The sequence below is a fragment of the Typopeltis vanoorti genome, chromosome 6, assembly GCF_054136105.1.
Source record: "Typopeltis vanoorti isolate ZY-2024b chromosome 6, IOZ_Tvanoo_1.0, whole genome shotgun sequence".
NCBI classification, from domain to species: Eukaryota; Metazoa; Arthropoda; class Arachnida; order Uropygi; family Thelyphonidae; genus Typopeltis; species Typopeltis vanoorti.
Window position 1 is genome coordinate 57,111,329 of NC_143554.1, and position 24,742 is coordinate 57,136,070.

General features: G+C 37.8%; 1 protein-coding gene across 2 annotated transcripts in view; it reads right to left on the bottom strand.

Moving 5' to 3' along the window:
- Nucleotides 1-24,742, bottom strand: part of LOC150105471 (NFX1-type zinc finger-containing protein 1-like) — an 80,294-nt gene that overhangs the window by 19,610 nt on the left and 35,942 nt on the right. For both annotated transcript variants that reach the window (XM_090394169.1, XM_090394170.1), the window contains exon 2: nucleotides 23,268-23,336. In XM_090394169.1, the coding sequence (XP_090250295.1) occupies nucleotides 23,268-23,284 (17 nt within the window). In that variant the 5' untranslated portion in view covers nucleotides 23,285-23,336. The remainder of the gene's footprint in view (nucleotides 1-23,267; nucleotides 23,337-24,742) is intronic.

Below are 24,742 nucleotides of genomic sequence, written 5' to 3' on the forward strand. Positions count from 1 at the left end.
ATGATGCAATCGAGCCACCTGGTTATGATAGGGGTGGGAATAGTACAGGGCAAAATTTACAAATAATTGCTTCAGCAGGAGACCAAAAAGCATGGCTGCCATTTGGACAGGCTGCAAGTTTCCTGCTTTTTAGCCCCTTCAAATTCTGTTTTGGAAACATTGATAATTTTCTTGCATTTCTTTCGGGCTTCAGTATATGGGTTGAAGGAGGATGGAGTTCTTGATTCGATCAAGTTCAATACACTATAGTTATATGGTGTCAATAGGGCATTATATCAAGCAATACTTAGTCTTTAATTTGAGTTGCAAGTCAGCAGTTAGAATTGAAGGAAGTAAAGGAAGATGGTTTAATGTGAAATCTGGTGTGAGACAAGGACGTACATTATCCTCTCTGTTATTCATTATCTATATGGATCACATTATGAAGGAAAGTGGTATTAAACATGATATCAGAACTGGAGATGTTAATGTCAGCCCTTTGCTTTATGCGGATGATGTTATACTTCTAAATAAATCCGCTACAAGTTTGCAAGATTCCCTGACTAAATTGAATAACTGTTGTAATAGATATGGTATGAAGGTCAGCATTAAAAAGACAAATACAATGAAAATAGGCAGAATTGTTGAAAATGTCAACTGTGTTGTGAACGGGGAACCTGAGGAACAAGTAAAACATTTCAGCTACTTAGGCACGATTTTTACTGAAGATGGTAAATTAAATATGGATATGGAAACAGACAACAGAATCAACAAAGCTGGTATGGTAGGTAGTCAATTGAATAAATTCATATGGAATAAAAGAGAAATTAGTCAGAACACTAAATTAGCTGTATACAAGACAGTGTTCAAACCAGTCTTAACTTATGGATCTGAGAGCTGGGTCAGAAGTAAAACACTTGACCAAAGACTAGAGACTGCAGATATGAGAGTCCTGAGAAAGATTAGAGGCATGAACAGATGGCATCAATGGCAATATCATATTAAAAACAAGGATATCAGGAAAGAACTTGACATTGTCAGCATCCATAAATGCGTTAGCAGAGCTAATCTCAGGTGGTATGGTCACTTGATCAGAATGGGCGAGGAAAGATTAGCAAAACAAGTGTTCTCTGCCAGGTTGGCAGGAAAACGACCCAGAGGAAGACCAAGATATAAGTGGATTGATACAGTACAAAGTGTCGTAAACGATAGAAATATCAGATCTGATAATGTTGGAGTCTTGACAAGTAACAGACTGATTTGGAGGAAAATTGTAGATAGGAAATTAGTAATGATGTAATTTTTTCTTGTAGTACTGTCATATCCTATACACCACTTGAGGGTACATGGCAGGAATTTCATGATGATGATCAACAGGATCAGAACTATTCAAGGTAGATGTGGATACCTACTACATAAATGGGAGGCTGTTAGACCACCCTTACTGTGATTGTTCTCCCGGGGCTCAGGCGATCACTCATATTGTGAACGACTACCCATTGCGCCAATGTCACGGTGGTGGCCTACAGGACATCCACAAGGTGACGGCTGAGGCCTTGGATTTGTTTTCCAGACTGGACATTAACCTGTAGCTGTTCTGTATTCCTTTTGCCATAAGAATAAATTAATAAATAAACTTGTTTGCCTATGTTCAGTAGCTGTTTTATGGAAGGAAGGCACATCGAACAGAAGAAAGGCCGATTGAGATCGATAAAAGCTTGTGCACTGATTAATCTATTTTTGTACAGGAAGTATGTCACCAGTGGCAACAGAAATAGCACAAAATATCTTTTTTTCTTCCAGTAACTTCAGTTTCATAGATGCAGCACTACGCTGATGGGACTCGAGGTAATCATCTTTCATTGTTGACCTTTCTTGCTGCTTTCACGTGGTTGTTTCTTAATTGTAAAAATAACTGATTTGATGAACTATGGGTACTTACAAGTTGTGCGGAAGTAACTGGCTCCTTAGTACTCTATGTTAGTTTTCCGTTTACTGGTTATTTTGCATAAAAAACACTTGCAATTACGATAAAATGCAAGTTTAACGTAGCTTATTCACAGGTACCACCTATCAAGCTGGAGTGTGGGCTTGTTTGTTTAAATTTCTTTACAGGATCATTGAACTTAGAGCTTAGTGTAGTAACTGGCAAAGAAAAGATGGCAACAGCTTTGTCTTTGCAGGAATTTAATTTTGATTTTTCAGATGTTTCGTGAAATGTGAAGTGTGCTGTATGTTTTTGTTTGATTATGTAGATAAATTATGGATATTTAAGGCAGATGGAAGGAGGGTGTGTGTGAAATGTGATCTGAATGAGGACTCGATGAGTAGTAATGTATTGGTAACTGAAAGTGTTAGTTAGCAGCGAGAATGCCACGAGAAGGATGAGTGGTCATCTGATAGGAAAGATGGATGGTGTAAAATAGCAGGGGGGGGGGAAGGGTAAAAAAGTTTTGAAAAAGCAAATGAGCAATCTGATAAACACGGTACGAATGCAGCACAAGTTAGGGAAATAGTTTTAGTGGGTTTGAGGCAGTATGGTGTGAGATAGAGGTGAATAGAATGAAATGCTTAGTCGGATGTTGTTATTGAGTTTCTTATAATCATGAGAAACTTAAGTCACTTAAGTTTCTCATAGAAGTTTTTTTCACTTGGCTATGCTACCAAGTACTAGGACCTATATTGTTTAACCTTTATATCAACGACATAGCCAGTGGATTGCAGGGGGATATTCAGTTGTTTGCGGATGATGCGAAGCTGGGAAGGATTATTAGTAATAGTGCAGATGTGGTAGCCCTGCAAGAGGATTTAAATAAGCTAGATAGATGGGCAAATGAATGGGAGGTGTCAGTTTAATGCAGCAAAATGTAAGGTCTTGAGGTTTGGGAAACATCGATGGATGCTGCATACTCTATGGGAGGAGTTATACTGGAGGAAGTAGGGGAGACAAGAGATCTGGGGGTTCATGATTGATAGAAACCTGAAGTTTAGGGGACATATTGCAAAGGTGGTGAAGGTAACACAGAGGATTGCTGCTATTATGATAAGGACACTGACCTGCAGAGATAAGAGGGTTATCATTCCGTTGTATAAGTCTCTGATCAGACCACACTTGGACTATTGTTCTCAGATTTGGTCCCCAGGATTTGAAGGGGATAAATTAACTGTCGAAAGGATACAAAGACGGATGACAAAGATGGTTTCAGGACTGTACAAGGATAGTTATGAGGATCGGCTGAGAGAATGTGGACTGCAGAGTTTGGTGGATAGAAGAAGGAGAGGTGATATGATTGAGACTTTTAAACTGTTAAGAGGTGGTTACAGGGTTGACACCGGGGAGTTCTTTCGCTTGGTTGAACAGCGGGAAGGAGTGATGACAAGAGGCCATCCCTGGAAGTTGCGAAAGGAAACTGTGAGCAAGAGGGTAAGGAGTGGTTTCTTTGTGTGGAGGGTGGTTGAGCTGTGGAATGCATTGCCTGATGGAGTGGTGGGAGCGGGAACGGTCAGTGAGTTTAAGGAGTGGTATGATAGACTTTGTGTTTCTCAGGGGGGGGGACCTCCCCTCGATGAGTCTTGACAGACTTTATGTCTTAGGAAGGACCTCCCTCGAAGAGTCTTTTGACTCCTTGGAGGCCTGAATAATAATAATAATAATAATAAAAAGTTGAAAAACAGTGCAATTAAAGGTATGGTGGTGAGCAGCACTGATTGCGAACAAGCATGTATGGCTGGCAACAAAATTGAGAGAAAATGTGACATAAGATTTGAAAGTTGAGGTTAAGATAATGCAAGAGATTAAATGGATGCGGAGTGAAGTTAAGAGAATTCAGGATATTTATGGAAGCGTGAAAATGATGAAAACGAATAATACTGGTATGAAAGAGGAAACGAAAGACCTGCAAGAGGCCACCACACTTCAATTACTAGAAGTTTGATGGATGAGACAATGCACAAGGCTTGTTTTCCTGGAAGTAGAATGAATAGTGATTGAGGAATTGGATTTCAAAAGTGAGCAAAAGAGTTGGTAGTAGTAATAGGGACAAATGACATGACTGGGAACAAAGAGCACATCAGCTTGGATATCAGGATGTTTTTGAGACGGATAAAAGATAATAGTGTGATAAGAAAGGTAGTCAGTGTGTTGCCCAGGTATGACAATGATGAAATGATGCAGAGAGCAAAGATTGTGAATGACATGTTAGCGGAAATGTGTGAGGAGAAAGGAGTGCAGTTTGTTAATGTGTAGAATGAGTTTAAAGGACAAACTGAATTATATAAGAGTGATGGACTGCATTTGAATGGTTTTGATGTGAGTCACTTGGAGAAACTGCTGCTGGAAGGTAGAGAAATGAGTGAAGAGAATGAATCTAAAAAAGTAAGAAGCGATGTGAAAAAGCAGGAGAGTATGAATGAAGTGGTTATAAATGCAGAAGTGAGTACAGATAATAAGAGAACAAGCGTGCAAGAAAAACAGAAACAGGAAGACTCAGGGTGGACTGGGGAACAGAGCTTGAGAAAGGTTGATGTTCCAAGAGTATGTGAATGCATGTGTAGACAAAAAAAACGGAAGGGAAAGACCTGATCAACAGAAAACAGTTGGATTTGAAGAAGGTTTTAAGATGAATAAGGAGAAAAAGAAATGACTCGAGTTAAACATGGAGAGGTAACATCTAATAAGCTATATCAGTGGAACTAGCTATAGATCCAGGAATGAGCTGCTATGTTTATATTCAAATGCTAAATGTATAAGAAACAAGTCAAGTGAAATGGTTGCTTTAATTGAGTCTGTTCACCCAAGAATTGTTGGATTAAGTGAGACATGGTTGGATGAGAATGACATCCTGAGAGGAATAGAGATGGAAGGGTATGATGTGTTTCATGAAGACAAAGGGTAAAAAGTGAGGGAGAGTGCTATTCATACAAGGTAGAGATGCAATAGGGAAATAGTTTTAGTGGGTTTGAGGCAGTATGGTGTGAGATAGAGGTGAATAGAATGAAATACTTAATCGGATGTTGTTATTGAGTTTCTTATAATCATGAGAAACTTAAGTCACTTAAGTTTCTCATAGAAGTTTTTTTACTTGGCTATGCTACCAATTATATATTTGGTTTAATCCTTTATCCAAGTGTAAGCAAACAAAGTTTGCGCCTAAGTATTTTCAGGATTGGGGCAACTCGTGGCAAAGATGGTATAACTTCTCATCACTTGCCTTAGTATCCCATAATGCAAAGCACATCTCCTTGCAGATATATATAAATGCTATGCATTAAGGGAAGGGTCATTACCCAGACCGGTTTCAAACTTTATTGAGGTCTCATCAGTGGGAGCCAAACCCAGAGGTTGTGATACTAAGGTGGAATGAATGGAGACATTTAGTTCAGTTCATGCATACAGTTCCTCTCTGTCATATTTCCACCTCAGTATCACCTCTGGGGCCTGGCTCCCACTGATGAGACCTCAAAGGTCGAAACCGGTCTGGGTAGTAACCCTTCCCTTAATGCATAGCATTATACATGTCCACAAGGAGATGTGCTTTGCATTATGGGATACTAAGGCAAGTGATGAGAAGTTATACCACCTTTGCCACAAGTTGCCTCAGTCCTGAAAATACTTCAGGCGAACTTTGTTTGCTTACACTTGGATAAAGGATTAAACCAAATATATAACTGATAAGCTTCTCATGATTACAGACCTGGTAATGTGGATGGTAGTAACCATGAAATGTATAATCAAATAAAAAAAAAAGGTGATCCTGCTACCATCCACCTGAATAATTCTAGTTTCCCTGCATTGGCACACTGATTTGTTCAGAAAATGACATTCTCTTCAGATGCCTATGTCCTTCCCCATTCAAATGCAAGCCATCTCTTGCATACAGTTCCTCTCTGTCCTCAAATGCCCTCCATGCATTCACGTAATCCAAATCTTTTTTTTTTTTCAATACATTTTGACTGTCATATCATTACTGAATATTTGACTGTCATATTTTTCTTCATAACTCTGAATTATCATACCTGGGCAACACACTCACTATCATCCCTCTTTCTGTCTTCTTCCATACAACCTTAAGCATTACCTAAGATCTCTCACCACCCAATTCATACTGCATCTGAAGTCATTTGTGTCTGTAATCATAATAAACTAGAGGATGATTTGCTCACTTAGTGCTCTATAACTGCACATGTAACTCATGCCACGCCTAGATGAATCTTCTGATTAACATTGTTAATTCAATGGATAATTTCCCCTCCCTATAGTCATTTACTAAATTACTAATGTATATAGGCATGGTTTAGTTATTTACATTTTGCAAACATATTTTTCTCTCTCATAGGTTTTTTTTAAAATTATTCCCATTATTTAATGCAATTTATGATGAAATAGAGTGGTAAGAGGTGTTGATGTATGGAGACTCAATGATCCGTGGTGTGCAAGAGGAATGTTTGCCTGGAGAAATGATAGAAAGTGTGACTATGGCAATTAAGCAGGGTGAAAGATTGGATGAGATGATTGTGATGCCAGGCACGAATGACTTGAGAGGCAGTGTAAATCGATTAGCGAGAGATCTGAGATTCATCCTTCAAGTTGTACAAAAGAAAATGCAGAGAGGAGAGATAGTGTGTGTGTGTGTGTGTTACCCAGGTATGATAATGAGCTTAGCAGAAGAGCAGTATTAATGAATAGCATAATAGCCAGAATATGTCAGAAGAGAGGATTGGAATATGTGGATGCTTGAATGGCATTTGAGGACAGAAAGGAATTGTATGCGAGAGACCGCTTGCATTTGAATGAGGAAGGATGTAGACACATGGAGAGAGAGAGAGAGAGAGAGAGAGAGATTACTGTTTCCTGAACGAGTCGGTGTGTCAATGCAGAGAAACTAGAGTTCCGAGAGTGGATGATAGCAGGGTAGGGTGACCTCTTGTGGGAATGGGTGCTTGGGGGAAGCCGGACGACATCAGGTAACAGTGAGTCCAGTGGGGGTCTGGAAGGGATAATGATAAGTATAGAAGCAGTGACATTTTTATGCTTTATACTAATGCCAGGAGTATCTGGAATAAATGAGATGAATAATGGGTGGCATTGATAGCGACAGCCTGGCCAAAGATTATTGGTATCACTGAGATGTGGTTGATGGAAGATGATATAGTAACAGGAATAGAAGTAGCAGGGTACTTCGGCAGGATAGGAGGGGAAAACTTGGTAGTGGAGTACTGCATTGAGGACATAAGTGATGACTTATGTCCTCTACGAATGGAGGCTTTGGAAGGCAGTGACATTAATGGTTTTGAAAGCATATGGTGTGAGGTGGAGGTGGGATATTTAGTGGGGTGTTGCTACAAGCCAAGGAGTACAGCGGGTGGGGAGCAGTCATTCATTCTTCTTGGCAAGTACAAGAAGAATGATTATTATGGGAGAAGCTGGGAAGAGGAAAATAAATGAATCCAATGCACCACTTAGTTCAAATTAGCTAAATTTCCTGCACCAACTCTAGTTTGCTGTCGTGGTTTCCGTTAAACAATTCAATTCCGCTCAGGTTCTAATTAATAAGTGGTGCATTGGATTCATTTATCAGGCAACTAGTTAGGTAAAATTACAAAGGTTCATTTATTAAACTCATGCAATACACTTTCACCAAATATACTTTCAGCTAATATAATCACTTTCTTAAGTCACAGAACTTAATATAACAAATTATAATTTATATAACTGAATCTTGTCTTAAGACACTGCTATCAAATCAATTGATTGTCCTTTTGTATTCTTTGATCTAAAAAATTTCTTTCAGGCATTAATTCAATTAACTTTGCGTATGATTATACTCTGACATACTAAGCATGATCAACATTTACAATACATTAAACTATACTCCTGGAGCTGTAACACTTTGATATTAGACTAAATACTAAAGTCCTGCCTCTTACATAATATGAGGTCTACTAATGAATGTTCCTGTTCACTATTATACAATAATTCATTCTTCCACAACAAAAGAGGCTAAGGTTTATACATTACCGGAGCTTTAAGACTTCTTCAGGTCCTTTACAGCTTATTCTTTATCCTGATGGTCGTCTCACCTGGGCCTGGTTTGGAGCTCGCTATCGTGATTTATCCTCTTTGATGTGGACGAGAAACAGCTCTGCTTAAGTTGGTCCATATGGTCTAGAATGATGGTCAGTTTGCAAAGATTTCCTCTGTTGGCTGTTGAAATGTCCACACCTGGCTCGCTACTTAACCGCTTATCTCCATCAAGACATCGTTCTGTTGGCCGGGTTCGCCTACACATCTCTGGGAACAACTCAAGCTGGCCTCTCGAGTGATGGGCGCTGATGCTGAACAGGAGAGAGCACGAGGAAAAACTGGAATCCAAGAGAAAAAAAGTGGGTCGAACTAGGAGAGCCAAGCCTTTTTATATTGCACCTTTAGCGGTACCCCTTCTGCGTCACACCTTTTCGCCCATCACCATTCTTCTGCACTCAGTTCCATTCTTCTCTCGTAGCGTCTTCCAGGAAGCTCGCATGCGCTCCGTGCGTACGTGACTGCTGTAGGCTCTGCTGCTAATCCGGGTGTCTCGCTCGCGTACCTTGAACTCATAATTTTACACGCTAACATATTTCACAAATTATTCTTCCCCTTGTTAAACATGCAAAGATAGGTAATATTCCTTTACATAGAATCATTCAATGTCAAGATACAATACCAGTAATAGGTAATATTCCTTTATTGGAATCATTCGATGTCAAGATACAATACCAGTAATAGGTAATATTCCTTTATTGGAATCATTCGATGTCAAGATACAATACCAGTAATAGGTAATATTCCTTTATTGGAATCATTCGATGTCAAGATACAATATCTTTAAGGCTTTCCAGTAATTTACAATTCTACTTATATACAAGTATATCCTTGTTGGTGTGTTAAAGCCTGTTAAATCCCGAATGAAATATTTCTTAGTGAAATCTCGTCATTCAAGATTTAACACCAGTGTCCACCCTGTAGCCGACTCTCAACAGTTTAGAAGTCTCGATCACATCACCTCTCCTGGTTCTATCCATCAAACTCTGCTGTCCACATTCCCTCAGCCGATCCTAATAATCAACATTGTACAGTCCTGAACCATCTTTGGTATCTGCCTCTGCACCCTTTCCATAGTTGATTTATCTGCTTCAAATCCTGGGGACCAAATTTGAGAACAATAGTCTAAGTGTGGCCTGATCAGGGTCTTATACAACAGAACGATAACTCTTCTATCTCTGCATGTCAGCATCCTTCTCAGTATTGCAGCAGTCTTCTAGGTTACCTACACCACCTTTCAATATGTCCCCTGAATTTCAGTTTTCTATCGATCATCACCCCCCCCCCCACTTCATCCAGTACAGCTCCACCAGTTGAGTATGCAGCCTCCCATCGATGTATCTAAACTTCAAGACTTTACATTTTGCTGCATTAAACCGACACCTCTCCCCCATTCATTTGCCCATCTGTCTAGTTTATTCAAATCCTCTTGCAGGGCTGCCACATCTGTACTATTACTAATAACCCTTCCCAGCTTCACATCATTTGTAAATAACCGAATATCCCCTTGCAATCCATTGACAGTGTCTGTCTTGATATAAAGGTTAAACAATACAGGATCCACCATACACAATTCTCTGATACCTATCAGACAGCCAATCCTGAATCCAGTTGACTAACCCTACATCTAAACCCATGTGCTGCAACTTAAATACCAGCTTATCATGTGGCACCATGTCAAATGCCTTTGCAAAATCCAAAAAAATGGCAGTTTATGCCTTTCCTTCATCAGCTGCTCTTGTCACCAGTTTATTGTTGTCACCACTTTATTATTTATAAAAAGGAATCATATTACTTAAGCAAGAGCACCCCCTTAACAAATTCATGATTCTCACAGATAGCATTACCCTCATCTACCCAACGCTGTATATAGTTCCTCACTAATTTCTCCAAGACCTTAACGACTACTAATGACACACAAACTGGCCTATAATTAGACACTTCCAGTCAGCTATCACCCTTATGCAATGGGGCACTATCTTATCTTCCTTCCATTCCTTGGGTACCTTTTCTGTAGCCACACTTTTATTGAAAAAAGCCAGGTCAAAGGAGCTGTCAGTTCTTTATTTCATCCCTCAGGATGAAATACTCCACTAAAGTGCTCATTGAAGAACTCCACTATGTCCTCTGCATCAGTCACTCTATTCCCATTTTTATCCCACAATGTCATTCTTCCACAATCATTTCTCCTCCTCTGGCCACATAGCTAAAAAATTCCCTAGGATTTTCTTTCGATCTTAGTGCCAATCTCTTCACATATTCCAGTTTTGCCTTCCTCACCATACTATCACTCTCCTGGCCTGAGTCTTATATTCTTCATGCATCTGCTCTCCACCCCTCTCCTTATATCTCTTCCATAATCTCTTTTTCACCTGCAATTCCTGTTTGATATTGTTTGTCATCCACTTTACACCAAATTGTGTCTGCTTTTTCACTCATGGAATACAGCTTACTGTTGCTGCTAACAAATATTCCTTCACCATTTCCCAAGCACTAATGATATCCTGGCCTTCCAATTCTGCCCTCCATGGAAATGCCCCAAGTTGATATCTAAGACTATTATAATCACTCGCCTTATTATTCCACATATTCATACGTTCCCTTTTCTTTGATACTCCTGCATGTCTGTTCATTTTCCATGTCAAAACCACATGATCACTCTCTCTCTCCAACTTGGGGAAGAGATGTCATCTCAGTTATTATCAGCTCTTCTGGTGCTATGACCAAATTCAAAACTCTTGAACCCTTGTTCCTCTATTGCATGTTGCCTAAGACATTTGTCCCTCAACAATTCTAGAAATTCCATTCCCTTATTACTACATACATTTTCCTTGGGAAAAAGGGAAACCTTGCTGCTCTCACCAATAAGTCAGTAAGCAGGGACGATTCACATAGGATCAACACATACAGAATGCAGTGTGGCAGAGGTAAAGGGAAGAATGCCTCTGTCCCTGGTAGAAGGTTTGGTTGAGGAGGTCCCATGTAATTTCTTGTTCGATACTGGGGCCCACGTGTCTGTGATTCCTATTTCATTAGTGAAGGAATTCCATAATATGCCTCCCGATAGCTTCACTGAATTGCAGAAGCTTGTTAAAATCATGGGAATTGCAAAGGTTGAGCTCCTCTCGATAACTAAGGTTAATGTAAGAATCTCCATACTGTGTTTCCCAGTGAATCTCTAGCATGAGATGTTGGTTCTCCCTGAGCTTGCAGATACAAGCAATCAAGTCATACTAGGCCTGCCTCGACTTCTTGGAGAGACATCATTTCATGTGTGACTTTGCTAGTGAAACGCTCTCACTACGTGGAAAGAAATTCTGACCAAAGTTTAAGGCAGGATGTGAATGGGAAGTGAGTGAAGCTATGGAGATTGAATTGAAAGGTTCAGAAGGAGACTTGACTGAGTAGAGAAGTAAATTGCTACACGATGCCATCAGTCTGTCAAATTCAGAGCATGAAATGACTGAAATCAACGATTTCTTTAAGATGGTGTTCCATCGCTACCCCAATATATTCACAGAAGAGATCAGCTCCTTATCCTGTACTAATAAAGTCGAACATGCTGTCCAAATCACGTTGGATTCTCCCGTGTACGTCAAACAGTATCAAACTCCCCTCAAGCACATGGACAAACTACAGAGGTTGTTGCAAGAATACGAGAGGGGTGGACATCATAGAAATATCAAATTCCCAGTGGAATAGTCCTTTTATCCTAGTGGAGAAGCTGAATGGGGGCTTGAGGTTTGTTCTGGACTTGCAAGAGGTGAACAAAGTCACCAAACCTATTTATTTCCCTGTATGTAAAATCGAGGACTTGTTGAATGGTCTGGAGGGAGCAAAATACTTTTCTAAATTAGACCTGAACTCTGGTTATTTCCAGATTCCCCTTAGGAAGGAGGACAGGAAATACTTTGCCTTCACTACAAGATGACAAAAGTATCAACTTTGCCGACTTCCCCAGGGGGCCAGAAATTCAGCCATGAGCTTTCAAGTGCCTAATGAATTCCATCCTTTCTGACATGTTGGGGAAGGGAGTCATATGCTTCCAGGACGATCTGCTAGTCTACTCATCTAATTTAAATGTACACAGGGAAATCTTGATGGATGTTATGGAAAGATTGAGCAGAGCCTGTCTTTCTCTGAAATGCTCCAAGTGTCAATTTTTCCTAAGACAGGTGGAGTACCTAGGACACATGGTGAATGAGGCTGGAATAATTCCTACTAAGACTATACTGAAGCTATATTGAAGGCCAAAATCACCACCACTGTGAGGCAAGTTCAGAGATACTTAGGTATGGTTAACTTCTACAGAAAATTCATTCCTGAGTGCTCTAAATTGATGGAGCCCATAGTGAAGCTAACAAAGAAGGGGGTGAAGTTCGAATGGTGGCAGGGAACAACAGCGTGCCTATCAATTCCTAAACTTGGCGTTGACTAGATCACCTGTTCTGACCTAAACAAGGCTTGGACAAATCTTTTCCCTCTCGGCTGATGCCTCCCATGATACAATTGCCTCGGTAGTGGAGCAAAAGGAAGGAGAGGATTTTAAACCCATCGCTTTCATTAGCAGGAAGCTCTCTTCATCTGAAAGGAACTACTCCATAATAGAAAAGGAAGTGCTAGCCATTGTCTATGCCTTGAGGAAATCCAGATATATGTTATTAGGGCAATAGGTAATCCTGCATTTGGACCACAAGCCTCTGTCATTCATTTCATCCATGAAGGACAAAAATCAGAGGATTATACATTGGCCTCTGGAAATGCAAGAGTTCAACATAGAAGTGAACTACATTCCTTGGAAAAACAATGTAGTAGCAGATTATCTATCAAGATCCTTAGACCCTGAACAAGAGGAGAGTGTCGGCCCAGAGGAAGAAATCATCAACTCCATTCATAGAGCCGACGAGCTAGATGAGAATCCCCTCCCCAACTCTAAATCTGGGGAAAAAAAAACGTATAATAAAAGCGCAGAGAATAGATCCAATGTGGAAGGGGGGGGGTTGTATGAAAGGGTTAGAAACTTGCGGACAAGCATTCATTCCATAATACCTTGCACATAGATAAGGATGGTCTTTTGTTGTCGAAGTAAGACGTTACGGGGAGGTGGAAGGACAAAATCCTAGTTCTAAAAGTCATGATTCCTTGGGTGCTCCACACGTTTCATGACGGGGATCTAGCAGGTCACCAAGGGTTCAATAGAACGTGGAAGAGATGTTGAATCGTGTGTCCTCCTGCCACTTATGCCAGCAAAAATCAAACATTGTAGGTAAAGCTCCTCTCCAACCATTCCCAATTCCCAAGCGCCCCTTTCAGGCTGTGGCTATGGATATTATAGGCCTGCTTCCCACCACTTCGAAGGACAACAGATACATACTAGTGATTATAGACATGTTCTCGAGATTTCCAGAAGCCACAGCCATGAAGGATCAAACTGCAAGAACTGTAGCTGATAAACTGTTTAAATTCATTGTCTCCGATATGGAATGCCCCAAACTCTCCTCTCAGACCAAGGCTCTAACTTCACAGCTGAAGTCATGCTACAGCTGTGCAAGATATTGAAAATAAAAAAATTATTTACCACTCCCTATCATTCCCAAGGAAACGGAATGTGCGAGAGTATGAATGGAACATTGAAACATACTCTCTCCAAACTGGCAGATAGTCAAATATATCAAACTGGGATGCCTATTTGTCGCACACCCTCTTTGCTTGTCGAACTACCCTTCATACTGCCATTAGGGAAGCCCCTGCTGTTATACTTCATGAGTTCGATCCTGTTTCCCAAAGAATTTAGAAGTTCACGAGTCAGTACTGAGTTCCCTGATATCGATGACTACTTAAACAGTATAATCTTGAAGAATAAGGTGGCACATGAAATGGTATTATTCCAGTACCACCTGCTCATAAAGAGCAAGAACATCATCATCATCATCATCATCAAATTCCTTCCATGTACCCTCAAGGGGTGTACAGGATATGATAGTACTACATGAAAAATTTACATCATTACTAACTTCCTATCTACAATTTTCCTTGAGATCAGTCTGTTACTTGTCAAGACACCAATATTATCAGATCTTATATTTCTGTCGTCTAAGGCACTTTGTACCGTATCAATCCACCTATATCTTGGTGTCTTCCCCTGGGTTATTTACCTGCCAACCTAGCAGAGAATACTTGTTTTACCAATCTTTCCTCGCCCATTCTGTTTAAATTATCATACCACCTGAGATTAGCTCTACTAACACATTTCCGGATGCTGACAATGTCAAGTTCTTTCCTAATATCCTCGTTTTTAATATGATATTGCCATTGATGTCATCTGTTCACGACTCTAATCTTTCTCAGGATTCTCATATCTGTTGTCTCTAGCCTTTGGTCAAGTGTTTTACTTCTGACCCAGTTCTCAGATCCATAAGTTAAAACTGGTTTGAACACTGTCTTGTATACAGCTAATTTAGTGTTCCGACTAATTTCTCTCTTATTCCATATGAAGCTATTCAACTGACTTCCTACTATACCATCTTTATTGATTCTATTGTCTATTTCCATATTTAATTTACCATCTTCACTAAAAATCGTGCCTAATAAGGTGAAATATTTTACTTATTCCACAGGTTCTCCATTCAAAATGCAGTTGAAATTTTCAATGATTCTGCCTATTTTCATTGTCTTTGTCTTTTTATTGCTGACTTTCATACCATATCTATTACAACAGTTATTCAATTTAGTCAAGGAACCTTGCAGACTCGTAGCGGATTTATTGATAAGTATAACATCGTCCGCATAAAGCAAAGAGCTGACATTAACACCTCCAATTTTGATATCATGTTTAATACCACTTTCCTTCATAATGTGATCCATATAGATAATGAATAACAGAGGGGATAATGTACATCCTTGTCTCACACTAGATTTCACATTAAACCATCTTCCTGTACTTCCTTCAATTCTAACTGCTGACTTACAACTCAAATAAAGACTAAGTATTGCTTGATATAATGCCCCATTGACACCATATAACTGTAGCTTATTGAATAGCTTTTCTCTTGGCACCTTACCATATGCCTTTTCCAGAACTACAAAACTCAAATAGAGATCTTTGTTATATTCCCATGGTTTCTCCACTATTTGTCGTAAAGTGAAGATCTGATCCTGACGGCATCTATTTGGCCTGAATCCAGCTTGTTCTTCACCAAGCTTCTCTTCCACGATTCTTCTCAACCGTTTCTCAAGTATACTTGCATATATTTTAACAGGAACACTCAATAGGGATATACCTCTGTAATTCTCACATTCAGTTTTAGTTTCCTTTTTATATATGGGTACTATGAGAGCTCTACTGCAATCATCGGGAGTTCGTCCCACTGTCCAGGCCTTCTGAACTATGCAGTGCAGCCACTGCAAGGCTTTTATACCACCATACTTCGGCATTTCTGGTCGAATATCATGTACTCCTGCTGCCCTTCCACATTTTAAGCCTTTGATGGCTTTTTCTACTTCAAGTATGGATATGTATTCCTGGCTGTTTGCCTGTTGAGTGTTTTTTACTACTGTGCTATCACTTTTTGTTTCATTTAGCAATTTCTTGAAGTAATTACTCCATACTTCAAGGATATCTTTTTCTCCTGTTGTCATGTTACCTTTGTCATCTCTAACTTCTTTTAAAGTACTCTTTCCTCCATTTCTAAGCTTCTTCAACAACCTCCAAAATATTTTGCCACCTTCTTCATGTTTATTTTCTATGTTCTTGCCAAAGTCCTCCCATGACTTTTGTTTAGCTAGTTTTACACAGTGTTTAGCTTTCTTACATTTGTATCTGTATTCTCTAAGAGCACAAGCTGGCTTATTTGCCAGGAACTTCTGATATGCTTTCTTCTTTTCCTTCACTGCCTCTTTAACTTCTTGTGTCCACCATGGAGTTCTGATTTTTCTATCCTTGCAGACAACCTCATCACATGCCTCTCTCTGGCTGAATCAATCAAGGTTTTCTTCAAGCCTTGCCACTGAATCTCTAAAGTTTGGTTCCTGTTCTTAAACTCATTCATTTTTTCTTCAATAATCTTTGTGTGCTTTAGTCTACAGTTCACATCTGAGAGCTGCTCAACTTTTATTCGCTTTAAAACTTTCTTACGTGTTATTCTTTTCAATATGAAATTCGATTTTATCCTGCTGAAGACTAAATAGTGATCACTTCCAATTTCAAATCCTTTGTACACTCTGGTGTCCTGCACAAGGGATAAAACATCACTATCAACAATAACATAGTTAATGAGACTTTTCTTACTTCTTGCCTCTTTTCTCCATTTGAATTTGTGCACATTTTTATGTTGGAACATGGTGTTAGTAATAACCAGTCCATACCCTGAGCAGAAATTCAACAAATATTTGCCATTATTATTAGCTTTCATATGCCAATAAATTGAGAAAATATAAGGACCTGAAACCAGGTAACCTTGTCTTACTGGAACAAAACAAAAGATCAGGAAAATTGTCTCGGGTGACCTTCAAAATATAGGAAGGGACAAGTCGAGGAAACACATTAATTGTGCACTTAAACAGGTTGAAGTTATACCAAAGCAGATCAGACAGATTAGTGCGCCAAGGAGACAAGTATGAAAGCGTATCAGGAAAAGGAGGGACCCCTCATACAATAAACAATTACCGGAAAAATAATGATTGAATGAAGTCTAGAACCTACCGGCAGAGGAGAGGAAATGACCAAGAAGGAGAGGAACATCCAACCTTGGATGACAATTTCTCCATCTATGACAGATATGAAGGTCACACTGGTACAAATCATATGAATGAACAAACATCAGTTATTGAAAGAGGAGAAAGATGCTTAACTAGTAACGAAACTGGTGAGTTGGGCCGAACTTGATATAATCTGAGACCCAGACGAAATGGGAAAGCCCCCCTCCACCACCTCGAGAGATTGTGAGGGATGACATAAAGAAAAATTTTAATAGAAGGGGGAAACCTTTGTTAATTCTTGAATGAAGTGATTTCACTAAGAAATATTTCATTCGGGATTTAACAGGCTTTAACACACCAACAAGGATATACTTGTATATAAGAAGTAGAATTGTAAATTACTGGAAAGCCTTAAAGATATTGTATCTTGACATTGAATGATTCTATGTAAAGGAATATTACCTATCTTTGTATGTTTAACAAGGGAAGAATAATTTGTGAAATATGTTAGCATATAAAATTATGAGTTCAAGGTACGCAAGCGAGACACTCGGATTAGCAGCAGAGCCTACGGCATTCACATATGCACGGAGTGTGCGCAAGCTTACTGGAACACGCTATGTGAAAAGAATGGAACTGAGTGCAGAAGAATGGTGACGGGTGAAAAGGTGTGATGCAGAAGGTGCAATATAAAAAGGCTTGGCTCTCCCAGTTCAACCCACTTTTTTCTCTTGGATTCCAGTTTTGCCTCGTGCTCTCCTGTTCTGCATCGGTGCCCGTCACTCGAGGGCCTCAGCTCGAGTTGTTCCCAGAGATGTGTAGGTGAACCTGGCCAATGGAACGATGTCTCAATGGAGATAAGCGGCCAAGTAGCAAGCCAGGTTTAAGCATTTCGACAGCGTATAGAGGAAATCTACGCAAGCTGACCGTTATGCTAGACCACGTGGACCAACTTAAGCAGAGCTGTTTCTCATCCACATCGGAGAGGATAAATCACGATAGCGAACCCAGGTGAGACGACCATCAGGATAAAGAATAAGTAAGCTGTAAAGGGAATTAAATATTGAGGGATAGACCTGAAGAAGTCTTAAAGATCTGGTAATGTACAAACCTTAGTCTCTTTTGTTGTGGATCAAAGAATTATTGTATAATAGTGAACAAGAACATTCATTAGTAGAGCTCATATTATGTAAGAGGCAGGACTTTAGTATTTAGTCTAATAGCAAAATGTTACAGCTCCAGGAGTATAGTCTAATGCAGTGTTTCTCAAACTTCAGATATCCGCGGACCCCTTCTTAAATTTTCATTATTACCAAGTACCCCCTAATTAATTAATTAAAACAAATAAATTAATTAAAATTATTAATTAATTTAAAATATTAAAAAATTAAATATCTATTTTATTTGAATTTATTTTTAATAGAACAAACTTTATAAAGATACTATAAAGTTTTACTTACTTGAAATAATTTATCATCAATGAGAGGAGTAAAACTGCATATGGCGAGATAAAATTTCAGCAAAATTTGGCTCTATCGTTGTTAATTTCAATCTCAGATGTGCCGAAAATCTAACTTCGCACAGATATGAACTTGGAAATAGAAAAATGAACCTTACAGCTTTATCTGTTAATTCAGGAAATTCATTCTGTATTTGTAGCCAAAATGATGATAACATATTATCGCTGTATTTATTTTTTAGGAAACCACCAGAAGCTAGTTCTAAAAGTTGTTGTTCTTCTTCTATTGGCGAATAGACTCTTTGGCATAAATTTGTTTTTATTGAAAGGGTATCTTATCCACTCAGTATTAATGTTCAATTCAGGGAAATACACTTTTCTAGATTCATTTGTAAGCTTTTTAAATGCTGCATGATAGTAATTTTCACATCATCATCAATTTGTTCATTTGAATTTGCGAACAATTCATGAAGCGATGGAAACGCGTCAAATTCTCCATTACCAACCCGCTTTTGCCATAACTTCATTTTTGCCAACGTGGCGTTCACTTTATCTTGGACATGAAATATAGAAATTTCCTTGCCTTGAAAAGATAAATTAAGACTATTTAATACAGTAAATATATCTGCCAGGTATGCTAATTGACTGAGCCATTTCCAATTATGTAAATGGTTTTTCAATTCAAACTTTTCATCAAGAAAAACTTGTAGTTCATTCCGAAGTTCAAATAAATGAGTAAGGACTTTTCCACGAGAAAGCCAACGAACATCGGTATGGAAAAAAGTTGTGTATAGTTGCTTCCCATTTCTTTGCAAAGTTGAGAGAAAAGTCTGGCATTTAGAGGACAGCCTTTAGTATAATTTATGATTTTTACAGCTTCATCAAGAACTTTTCTTAGGTCTGTAGACATCATATGTGTAGCCAAAGCCTCCCTGGGTATGCAGCAGTGTGCCGACTTTGCATTTGGTGCAACAGCTTGAATCCTTGAAACAAGCCCTTTTTCAGATCCGACCATGGATTTCGCTCCGTCTGTGCTTATTCCAACACAACTTTTTCAATCAAGCTTGTTTTGATGCATAAAGGTATTTATACTGTTGAATATTTCTTCTCCTGTTGTATGTTCTGGCAAGGGTTGGCAACATAAAAGGTCGTCATGAATTTTTTGATTTTTTTCATACCTAATGAACACTAGAAGATTTGCAAAATTTGTAATGTCGGTGGATTCATCTACCTGCAATGCATAATAAACTCTCTTATGTATATCGGATAACAATGTTTGTTTTATATTTTCAGCCATTTCAGTGATTCTTCGATGAACGGTACTATTTGAAAGGCAAATCCGATCAAAAGATCTTTTTGCATTATCTCCGATCGTAATTTCCGCTATTATTTTTGCTGTAGGCTTGACCAAAGTTTCACCAATTGTTTCCGCTGCACCACTTTTTGCTATTAATAGCGACACACGATACGAAGCTTCTAAAGCCTTCATGTTTTCACCTCCTGACACGATCGATATCACCTTTTGAGATTCTTTTAAATTTTTTAGTTTATTTTGAAAAAATTCGACAGGTTTGTCCTTGCATTCATTATGTTTTGATTCAAAATGGCGATTTAAATTACATGGTTTCATTTTTTAAAGTTTCACTGCAAATTACACATAATGGAATAGGTTCCTCTTCATTTCCCGTCCATGAAAATCCACATTTCAAGTAATTTATATCGTACTTACGAAGTTTTCTCATCTTCTTCCTAGTTGGTTCTTTAGAGATGTCAGACGACACACACTTATCAATTTCACTTAATCCAGATACAATATCAACATTTTCTTGTTGCTGACAGCTACTTGTATCTACTATGTTCCTCTCTTTAAAAATCTCTGGATTTTTAAAATGCAGGTTAAAGACTGCATTTTAAAAATCCAGTCTTTAACCAGTGATCCATACTTAAGAATTTGAAAGCTAAAAAAAATTACCATATTTAACGAACAGTCCTTGAACAAATGACTAGTGAAAGCAGAACTCGAAACAGAGAGCAATGGTAGGCCAGTAGAGATAAAGCAGCTATGAAGACGTTCATATGATTGGTGTGGTATTAACAAAAGATCGTGCTACTAATTGACAAAGGCAAACCGACAGTTCAGTTGAAATGCTAATTCTCTTCAACCGAATTCCTTATATAATATCTGAAACACATTCACTATATATTTCTTAGTTTTAAGATGTTCACTCAAACAAAACCATATGGTTTTGATTGTCTACTATACAGCATTTTATGTGGGAGGGGGCCATGCAATTCATTAGTTAGTGCCGTATTTACCCAGTTGTCTCTAATTGCAGTTTGTTGAGAAACATATTCAGTGATACAATAGGAACGTTTTACGATCTCAAACTTAAATTATATTCCATGCATTAATGATGCATAGCCGAAAATTGCCATGAACCCCCTGAAGACCTTTTTTTGTTTTCTTGAAGTACCACACTTTGAGAAACACTGGTCTAATGTATTGTAAATGTCGATCATGTTTAGTATGTTAGAGTATAATCGTACGCAAAGTTAATTGAATTAATGCCTGGAAGAAATTTTTTAGATCAAAGAATACAAAAGGACAATCAATTGATTTGATAGCAGTGTCTTATGACAAGATTCAGCTATATAAATTATAGTTTGTTATATTAAGTTCTATGACTTAAGAAAGTGATTATATTAGCTGAAAGTATATTTGGTGAAAGTGTATTGCATGAGTTTAATAAATGAACCTTTGTAATTTTACCTAACTAGTTGCCTGATAAATGAATCCAATGCACCACTTATTAATTATAACCTGAGCAGAGCTGAATTATTTAACAGAGACTACGACTACAAACTAGAGTTGGTGCAGGAAATTTAGCTAATTTGAATTAAGTATTTTTAGATACATGGTTAATCTTGGTTAACACATGGTTAACCAAGATTAACCATGTGTCTGTCTGAGAGTTAACTCATTGATTAATTTCTAATCGAAGGGTTCTGTATGGTGCAGCAATAACAAATAAATTTTCCAGAACCTAACAAGGAGGTAACTCCAGATATTTGTAACAAGGGAATTGGCTCTAGCCAAAGGCAATCCCCTTGTTAATCTAATTCACACATGTGATCAATCTCAGTGATGGCCACAAAGGAGAGTATGCACTGAATGGTCATACAAGGAGAGGTATAAGTAATGTTTCCATTACAACTAAAGAAGTACAATTCAAGGATAATTACAGAACAAGAATTCAGATACCTCACATGCGCATCACTAAATAAGAATACATAAAAAAAAATTAAAAAATACATGTAACACTGGGGAGTTCTTACACTTGGTGGAGCAGTGGGAAGGAGTGATAACAAGGGTCATCCCTGGAAAGTATGAAAGGAAGCTGTGAGAAGGAGGGCGAGGGGTGGTTTCTTTGCTTGGAAGGTGGTTGAACCGTGGAATGTTGCCTTATAGTGGTGAGAGCAAGAACAGTCAGTGAGTTCAAGGAGTGGTATGATAGACTTTGTGTTTCCTAGGAAGGATCTCCAGCAATGAGTCTTTTGACTCCATGGAGGCCAGAATAATAATTATAATAATATGAATGCTACAGATTACAGGATGACAAGTAATTTGTTCCACCTGACATCAACTTACTGGACACATACATAATATCATAACAGTAAATTATTTCTAATTCATTTATCTCTAATTATTATTATTATTTTCTTGACCTCCATGGTGTCACAAGACTCATCATGGAAGGTTAACACAAAGTCTATCATACCACTCCTTAAAGTCATCCACTGCCTACACGTTCACTACCCACTCTCCATGCAAAAACATGTACTTCTTACCGTTTTACTCACCACTCCCTTTTTGCAGCTTCCAGGGATGACTCCTTGTCCTTAGTGTTAACATGATAATAAACCTTCAATAACTTAAATGTCTCGATCATAATCCCTCCTTTGCTTTCTATCCACAAATTAGGAAGTCTGAATGCACTCAGTCTGTAATCAACATTGTACAGTCCTGATACCATTTTTGTTAGACACTTCTGCACCCTCTCCAATGTTACTTCATCCCCCCCTCAAATTCCAGTGACCAGATATGTGGTCTGATCAGTGCCGTAATGAGGGTGTAGTGAAAGAGGCACCCCGCCACGGGTGCAACTAGGTTTGGGGTGCAAAACTTTAAAAATAAATAAATAGATATAAAAGTCTGCTATTTTATATCGTATTTTTAAATTTTGGCAATACACCGCTTTAGACACACAAATTCTGCAACACATTTTGATGGGGTTAATAGTAAGTATTTAACATATTGCATTTAGTAAAATTTAACTTGTTACATTTAAATTTTTCAAAATTTTTGGGTTGGGGGGGCGCAAGTTACACACTTGCCACAGGTGTTTCATACCCTCGTTACTGTACTGGGTCTGATCTTTATGCAATGGGACCACAACACTTTTATCTCTTGTGGTCAATGTCCTCCTCAACATTGCAGCAATTCTCTGCAATGTCACAACCTTTGCAATACGTCCGTGGAACTTTAAATTTCTATCTACAATCACCCCGAGATCCCTTGCTTCCTCCACTTCTTCTAGTATAAATACCACCGAGTGAGTATGAAGTATCCCATATGTGGATAGCAAATTTTTAAAATCTTACATTTAGTTGCATTAAACTGACATCCCCATTTGTACGTCCATCTTTCAGCCTGTTCAAATTCTCTTGAAGAGCCAAAACATCAGCACCGTTACCAATGACCCTCCCAAGCTTTCTCTGATATTTGTCAGAAAACCTATCCAGTCTACTAAAATGATATCTAAATCCACATGTTGCAACTTAAAGACCAACTTCTCTCTCTCTCCTTTTCTCTTATAATGCCTTATAGATTAGCTCTCGTGTGCAGGAGCAATGTCCTTTAATAAATTTAATTTTCTTGCTATTACTTGGAGTTTGTTGTGCTGATAGTTTATATGGTATCATTTTTTTACTGAACTGTAATAATAACCAAGATTACCAATAAAATAAATAAGGAAAAAGAGACATACTAACCTACTTTTGCCTGCCATTGTATCTGTTGTAGTCAGTTGTATTTATCTACCATAGTACCAAGAACAAAATCTAAAATGAATGAGCATAAGAAATAAGAGAAACAGTATATCATAAATGAAATAATATAAAGGACACTTGATTATTGCTTTCCATTTATAATAAAATGCAATTATATACCCAATTATATATCATAATTAATAATATAAAATAACATAATTATATATCATAATAAGCAGTGACCACTTCCTTGTTAAAATAAAATTAAAATTACCACCTAAATGGCTACAAGTAACAAGAACAGAAAGAAAATTTGAAACATTTGTTTATAAAACTAGACTATTGAATGACACAAATGTACAATGGCTATATGAACAAAGAATTAACCAATATCAAGATAAAATAAAACGAAATAGAAATAGAATGGATTAATATAAAAACGATACTAAATGCAGCAGCAAATGAAAGCTTAGGAAAGACCAAAAAATTCAATAAAAGGAAAAAACTGAAGATCTGGGATAATACAATCAAAGAAATAATGAAAAAGAAAAAGAAGCCTATCACAAATGGTAAGTAGTAAAAGATTAGAAGATGAAATAGAATATAAAAGAATAAGAGCCATAACTAAAAGAGAAGTCAGAAAAAGAGAATCATGGAACAAATTTGTTTCTAAATAAGAACATGATTTATATAAAATAAGACCCAATGTATATAAGATTTTGAAACACTTAAATGCAGATACCAAAGAAAACATAAAATTAAACACTGAATTGAAATTAGAAGAATTTCTAAATTACTACACAGAATTGTGGACAGACAAATATTTTAAAAAAGACAACTGGCAAACAATTAACGAAAATGAAAAGGAAATAAGTAAAGAAGAATTAGAAATTAGCCTGAAAGAAACGAGAAACGGAAAATTACCTGGAGAAGATAAGCTAGATTCAGAACTATATAAATACAAGACGCAAAGAAAGACTATTATTTAAATAAAATTTATTCAACTAGTATTCCCCCAATAGAATGGAAAAAAGCAATTGTGATTCCTATCTTTAACCCTCTCATGCACGAATTTCTGAAATGGTGATTAAAAAACCAATAATAGCTGTTCACCACAGTGGACATGTGCATGAGATGGTTAAAAAAGGTAATAGAGATGACCCTAAAAACTATAGAGGTATCAGTATACTAAATTCCTGTTACAAAATTTATAGCAGAATCTTAAATAGCAAACTAATGAAATATTCCAAAAACTTTATTTTGAAAGTACAGAATGGATTTAGAAAAGGACGATCATGTATAAACCCGGACTTTTGCCTAAAATTAGTAATAGAGAAAAGAAGAGAATACAATTTAGAAACACATATTGCATTTAATGACTTTGAAAAAGCATTTGACAAAGTTAAAAGAAACATATTATTTAACATATTAAAAGAAAGACAAATACCAAATAATAAATAATATATAAACCAAGGGGT